At 42.5% G+C, this 7,513-nt stretch overlaps 1 protein-coding gene across 1 annotated transcript in view; it reads left to right on the top strand.

Moving 5' to 3' along the window:
* Positions 1-2,611: 2,611 nt before the first annotated feature.
* Positions 2,612-7,513, top strand: part of RAB3GAP2 (RAB3 GTPase activating non-catalytic protein subunit 2) — a 48,408-nt gene continuing 43,506 nt past the window's right edge. Inside the window, exon 1 of the mRNA XM_083433270.1 lies at positions 2,612-2,980. Coding sequence (XP_083289396.1) covers positions 2,845-2,980 — 136 coding nt within the window. The 5' untranslated portion in view covers positions 2,612-2,844. The remainder of the gene's footprint in view (positions 2,981-7,513) is intronic.

Genomic DNA, 7,513 nt, shown 5'->3' with positions numbered 1-7,513 from the left:
GTGAGGAAGAGATTGGAAGCTTTTGCCTCTATTTTAAATTAACCATGCTTTATTGTTACACCCAAACACCAAATCGTGGTTAGTCTTAACTATGGTTGGGAACCTTCTTTCTAAGTGCTTAGTTAAATTTGCATTTTGTACACACCAGGTCCATCATGCCTGCCCAAAGTCATTCATACTTGCTCATCTGGTGGACCTAAGATGCTTTTTCTAGATTGGTTCTCTGGAGTATATCTTAAACCAGATATCAAGACCTGTCGGAAATTTCAATTATCAGGATGTTAGGTAACATGTGCTGAAGTTCAGCTCTGCAGAGAAAGAGTAATTCATTTACTGAATTATTTATTTCCTTGTTTAATGCATTACTTAATATCTCAGTGCTTTGGTAAGTTCTGCATGCATAACAGAATCCAAATGGGACATTACAGAATTTAGCAGTGCTCATTACAATCTTTTCTCTATGAGATGAAGGCACAGACAAGTGTCACTAAAAAGGGCAGCTATTGGCAGCCCTCCAGAGCCCTGTTGCATATGCATAAATCTTAGATAAGTGAAACAGACCAAGATAATGGAACAAAGGAAATTGAATGATGCTCCATTGATTTGTATGGCATGAGGGGAAAGGAGATGCAATCAGGAGAACGGAAGGGGCTTCTGTTGACAGTCTGAAGTTGAAGTTCAATACCCACTTATCTAGGAGAAAGCCACACTCAACTCTATGAATCTTACATTTGAATGGCTATTATAGCACTGCACTCACTGTCAGACTGCAATCCTTTGAACACTTTCTTGGGTATGAGCCAGCTGAACACAATGGGACTTACTTCCTACTAATATTATTTATTTTATTTATTACATAAAATTTATAGAGCGCTTAAGTGTAAAAAACCTTGAAGTGGTTTAGAAAAAAACATTTGAACAATAAAATCAAGAAAAATCCACATTAAAACATACACAAGTTAAAATACTAAATCAGATTAAAATTACCTCAACTTACTATGCATCTGGGCTTGTTTCAACAATGATGTTTTCAGCAAGGGCTGAAATATGCATAGGAATGTGCAGATTGTGCGGGGGGGGGGGGGGAGTTTCCCTTTACTGCAGCCTTGCTGAAGATCTTCTTCAGAAAGGCTTGTTCTTCTATATGTTTAATCATTTGAGGTTGATGCTTTCCACAAACATGCCCAAAGCAGATATTAAGTTCACTGATCTGTATTTTTCTGGTTTTGTCTTTATAAGCTGATGTTACATTGGCTACTTTCAAACGCTCTGGCAAAGAAGCAAATTTTAGTGAAAAATTGCTTATTTGTGTTAGAAAACAAAACAATTCAGGACGTGTTTTTATTTTTTAAAAAACTATTTTAGGTGTACCAGCTAGACCTGGGGAGCTGTTGCATTTTTAATTTGTCAATCTTACCGCACACAAGCCCACCCCAAACCAGGTACAGAAGTGGTGCTGATCCTTTACAGAGAATTCCCATATGAACAGTATAACCAAGGGCAGTGCTGTGGAACGGGAGGGTGGGGTGGTGCTGCTGGGACAATCGCCACCAGCGCTTTTTCTGGGGGCTACGTGACTCCTGACGCCTTCCCCTAGCCAGCCCTGCACCGCTTTTCAAGGCCGCTTGGGGAGGGTGGCACGGTGGCCATGCACCCTTCAACCCCAGCCTCACCAGCAAATGGGAGGCTGGGATCCAGGGGTGCATAACTGTTGTGTGCTTGTGCCAGCCTCCCCAGGTCCCAGCTTTGTGAGGCAGCAACAATGTTTGGGTCACCACCGTTATCTTCTTCAATGGGGTTGTTCTGCCACATTGATCACCATATTATTATTTTTTTAAATAAAGGTCTGCATACTATGGTTTTCCCAGTAGTGATGTATGGAAGTGAGAGCTGGCTGATCGCCGAAGAATTGATGCTTTTGAATTATGGTGCTGGAGGAGACTCTTGAGAGTCCCATGGACTGCAAGAAGATCAAACCTATCCATTCTTAAGGAAATCAACCCTGAGTGCTCACTGCAAGTACAGATCGTGAAGCTGAGACTCCAGTGCTTTGGCCACCTCATGAGAAGAAAAGACTCCCTGGGAAAGACCCTGATGTTGGGAAAGATGGAGGGCACAAGGAGAAGGGGTGACGACAGAGGACGAGATGGTTGGACAGTGTTCTTGAAGCTACCAGCATGAGCTTGACCAAACTGCGGGTGGCAGTGGAAGACAGAAGTGCCTGGCGTGCTCTGGTCCAGGAGGTCACGAAGAGTCGGACACGACTAAACGACTAAACAACAACAAACCATCACATCTCAGGTTTTGCTGTACTGGATTATCTCCCATGTCAAAGCGGGATACAAAAATTCACCACGTGTGAATACAAATTTCCTATGCCTTCTTGTTTTTAAACTTTAAGCTTCATTAGTCCCAAAGTAAATCCGCGCCTGGTCTCACTAAATCTTTTTTGGAGGCTGAGTCGTCCTGAGTTTCAGAGCCTCTCTCCCGCCTAACCCGCTCTATTAAAGGACTCCGCTTGGCCTCCACCTGCTTCTTTCTCCCACGTGACTAGCGAAGCGTCGCCTGACGTGAGGCCGGGATTCTCCGCCCCGTCGCCGCCTCCTCCTCTGAGAGCCACGTGACCCCAGAGCCGTCATTCAAGGTTCAGCTCTCCTCCCTTTCCTTGCCTTCCCTCTTGCGCGTGCGCGGAACTGCAGGCTGAGGCGCCGACGGCTTCCGGGTTGTGTTGGCTGCTGAGCTCGCGAGCCAGCTCAGGCCGGGCGCAGGGGGGCGGGGGCGGCTGTCGCTTTTAGAGAAAAGGGTGGTCGCGGGCAGAGGGGAGAGAGCCCGCTTGGCGCCAACATGGCCTGCGCGCTCGTGCCTTTCTGCAGCTTCCAGGACCTGGAGTCGGCGCGGGATTTCCTGTGTTCGCACCTTCGCCAGGGGGGCGTCGGCGGTGGCGGTGGTGTAGCGGGGGGCGCCAAGGAAAGCGGCGGAGGTGAGTGAGGGGACCGAGAGGGTGCTGGAAAGAATGCACTTCAGCAGCTCTACCGGTGCTGCAGCTGCCTGTTGTCCTCCTGTCAGTCATCGCTCAACTTTTCCATTATTGGACGATGGGACACCAAAGGCAGAGGATGGCGGGGCGAGGGGTCGTCGCCCCATGCCCAAGGCACCTTTCACCACTCTGGTTTTTTTTGGGTTTTTTTCTTCCTCCCGTGGGCAAGGCCCAGGGACCCAGATCCTTCTGTGACGTTTACTTAGAAGTAGATCCCTTTAAGTAGAGCTCCTTCCGATGCTAATTGAAAGCCTTCTGCTTGTAGATCCTGGTACAGCTTCACGTTTCTCTGCTCTGTGTGTGTCCGTGAGAAGGGAATGACAGATGGGCTGTTTATGGCAGTCTTGCATCTACACACTAGCCTAGTAGCCGGAGGCGAGTGGAGTAGTTCAGGGAAGGAGTGCTCTTGTCTCTCCACTGTTCCTAGCATAGAAATACAGCAGGCTGCTGTAGGAGAGGAGTTATTTCTCTTCTTGTGCCAGCCGCTGGTACACAAGTAATATTACTTTGCAGGCAAGTAACTTTTTTTTTAACCAACTTATTTACAAGGCTGACTTGTGGCACCTGTGAGTGCTGTAAGTAACGTGTGTGTGTGTGTGTTACCTGTACTTTATTTCTACAGAGGGGACTAGGTGGGATCCTTTGCTCTGTGGTCTTACTGACATGAAGTCCATGGGCTGTGGACTGACGATTCACTAGTTGGATTGACTTTTTGGGTGTGGTGGTGGTGGTGGGTCATCACTCTGAACCAAAGTAAAAGTTATGGCAGAGTGGTTTCTCCATGTAACTTCTGGATGATTTGGGGATTCCTGCTGGATTCTGCTAACAATGTCATATGTCAAGTTTTGTGAATAAACTAGCCCAGGAGTAACTTGCCTTCATTTGTGATTGTCAAAGATGATGATGTCTGCTTATCCTGTGAAGGCCAAATGCTAAACGGATATGTTATGTGTTCTTGCATTATATTCCACATGCCTAACTTGGACCTTATATTTTAATATCCCTTTCATGAGGTTTTTGTTTTGTTTTGTTTTTTTAAAGTGCAGAATATTAGTGCAGCAAAGCAGTGATATTGGTACAAACAGCAGAAGATCTAGCAAAATGTGTCCGTTTCAGATTCAGAGGGCTCACAAGACACAATCTTACTTTTGCAATAACAAAACAAAATGGTACAATCCATGCACGCTTACTTGGAGGAAAGTTCTGCTGAATTCAGTGAGGCTGTTTCTTGCATATGTGTGTTTTAGGATTGTAGCTTTACTGTACATAGAAAACTAGATGTTGGGGGAAAGGTGCTCCTCCTAGCTTCTTTTTGACATACCAGTATTATTTCTCTGAATGCTGGGGATTTTTGTGGGATGAGCATTTAATCATGTGCACCCATTTACAATCTGAAGTTGACTGTAAATGTCTGTTGCCTTTATAAAAACATACCATAATAAGGTAATTGTTCTTTTCTTAAAAGAAGGGGTGAAGTTTTAGCAAAGATCTGATGTAATTCTGTTTGTTTAACAAAATTAATACACTGTACTGCTTGTTTGTAAATAGAGCCTTTAAGTGATTTACTAAGCATTTTATTAACCCTTGTTGTGGCAATTGACTTTTCTTGAAAGACACTTTGCCTTTCACCATGGCTTGTAAAAAAGATAAATTGTTTTACAACAAAAACTCAAAATTACTGAGTCTGTCACTGAAGTTTGGGCTCAGTGGCGTTTACTATCCAAAATAGTCCCTTTCTCCTCTTGTCAATTGTAGGCGCTATCAGTGTAATAGCCTTCTGATTGAATTGATTCAGCTATGTGCTTTATGGAATAAAAATATCTGTCCTATAGGCATGAGGATTTTCATGGACGTACAGAGTAGGCAAAATATATTCTCATTGCTGCTGTCCACCCCCCACCCCCCGATATTGAGAACTCTGTCCTTATTTCTTGTGGCTTTCAGAGGAGACCTGGAAGTGCCATTCTTTAAGGTAGCTCCTGAGCAAAAATGACCTTACATAGCATCTCCTGAGTCTACACAGCATGGAAAAGTTTTCACTAAACAGTATGCCATCTGTGTTAGAAATGTAGCCAGAAAATTATATTCTCAACTGTCACACCTTTTTGGAATAAGACAACAGGCGTCACAGTATTTTCTTGTGTTCCATTAACTGCGTTGCATAAACTATTTGTCTTATTAAAGTGAGCCATAGATGTAATTTACAGGGTATGTTTTGAATTTGGTACCTTGTGCAATAGAAATACAGTAATGCTTCTCTATAATGAGGAACAGCTTTGGCCTAGAGAAATGATTGTGAACAACAGAACCACAATTAATTTTTCATATTATTTGTATGTCATAGAATCATAGATCCATTGAATTGTAGAGTTGAAAGGGATCACGAGGGTCATCTAGTCCAACCCCCTGCTATGCAGGAAATCAAAGCCCTGGAAGAGTTTTCATTAGCTTTTTAAGTGTGGCTTCCTTGTGCCAGAAGAGTTCTGCAAGAATGTCCCTAAATTTTGGGGTGTTGGCAAGACTGGATAATTAAGATTTCCTGACTATGTTGTGCTTAATCTACATTATCCTTAATAATTCGTTAACTTTGTACATTTAAAAAATATGATGCCTGTGAAATGTTATAAAGAGCTTATAAATAAGAAGAGCTTTGGAACCTGATCTGTGGTTACTTCAGATTATTTACCCTGAACCTCCCTGAGATCTTTTGATGAAGGATAGTGTTTAAATCTAATCAATAATAATAATTTAAAAAAAATATTATTTAGGGTTATTACTGATCTTTTGTGGGCTTTGACAGAGGGAAGCGTATACATGCCCTTTAAAAATGTGTTGTGGGGGTTATTGGGTTGGTTTTGTTTCTATTTTGATTATGTATTTAGTGTTTTTATATTGTGATTTTATCCTGTGAACTGCCCTGAAACCTGTGGGTTTAGGGCGGTATATAAATGGAATAACTACCCCGCCCCCACTGATGCATTCTGAACTATTAACAATGAAATTTATGTACCTTGAGCTGTAGATAATTTCTAATATGACTGACAATGCAATCCCAAACAAATCTCACCTGGGAGTGTGACTTTCATGCTTAGGATAGCACAGATAATCTTCAATGCTAAACACAACCATAGTTCCATGCATAGGATTCTCCTGCTTTTTGATGTGACTATGCTGTCTGAGTAGTGTCTTGTACCCAGGGATTAATTTTTTGCATTTTCTTGCATTTGCAACAAGCATGAGCCTTGATTTGAAAAGCTCCAATAAACCTGTGTATTGGTGTAAGTCACCTATAGCCTTGAAGGAAAATAGAACAAGAAGTGTTTTGAAGACTTTCTTGCCTGGTCAAGTAAAGGTAATTGTTTCTTGCCATGGACAAGTAGGTAACTATTTCCAACTGAGGAGTTATGGTGGACTTAACTGGCAGAGGAAGTTCAGATGTGCAGAGATTGGAATGGTTTGGGGAAGGTTTTTACTGAGGAAGAGAGTTGTCAGGAATAGCTTATGATGTCAGCATGTGCTTAAAATTTTCAGTTTGACCTGTCATAAGATTTAGAGCTGTAATAAAGAGACACCAACATAATAAAAGCAACCAAGCTATTAAATTAACTGTTTAATATTTCTCTTTGTGCAGCAGACTCCATGCTAATTTTAATAAAAACTTGGCTGTATCGCTAAGAGGCTATTAGTGTCATGATGCCACAGAAAATCACCCCAGTTAAGATTAAACCTGGGATAATTTGTGTAATTGGATTTTTCCAAATACGTACTGCATTTTAAAAAAGCAGTGCTTAAGAATAAGGGCTTGTTTAAATTTAACTTCCGTTGTTATTCTCTTCGTTTTGGTGGAGTTTAGGTGACCCAATTGGCTACCACAATGAGTTAATTAATGGTGGATTTATTGAATGTGTATTGATTTAAAATAAAATCATAGGGTGGAATCCAGTTGGTGCCTTGCATTTATGGAAAGTATTTCTGATTCTGAAGACACTTCTGTTAAGAAGACACTTCTCCCAGTACGTTTCCGAGCACAATTCAAAGTATTGGTGTTGACCTTTAAAGCCCTAAACGGCCTCGGTCCTGTATACCTGAAGGAGCGTTTCCACCCTCATCGTTCAGGCCGGACACTGAGATCCAGCGCCGAGGGCCTTCTGGCGGTTCCCTCATTGTGAGAAGTGAGGTTACAGTGAACCAGACAGAGGGCCTTCTCGGTAGTGGTGCCCGCATCCTTCAGATGTGAAGGAAATAAGGAGCTAACCTATCTTTAAAAGACATCTGAAGACATCCCTGTTTAGGGAAGTTTTTAATATTTAATGCTGTATTGTTTTTAATACTTGATTGGGAGCCGCCCAGAGTGGCTGGGGAGACTCAGCCAGATGGGCGGGGTATAAATAATAAATTATTATTATTATTATTAAGATAAGAGGAGGAAAGAGTTTGTTCTTGTTCATCCTTCTCCCGGCAGCTCTGGCCCCTTGA

The sequence above is a fragment of the Podarcis tiliguerta genome (assembly GCF_965153285.1).
Source record: "Podarcis tiliguerta genome assembly, chromosome: 3".
NCBI lineage: Eukaryota > Metazoa > Chordata > Lepidosauria > Squamata > Lacertidae > Podarcis > Podarcis tiliguerta.
Note: the sequence above shows the minus strand (reverse complement) of the source record. Positions and strands in the feature narration are given on the sequence as shown.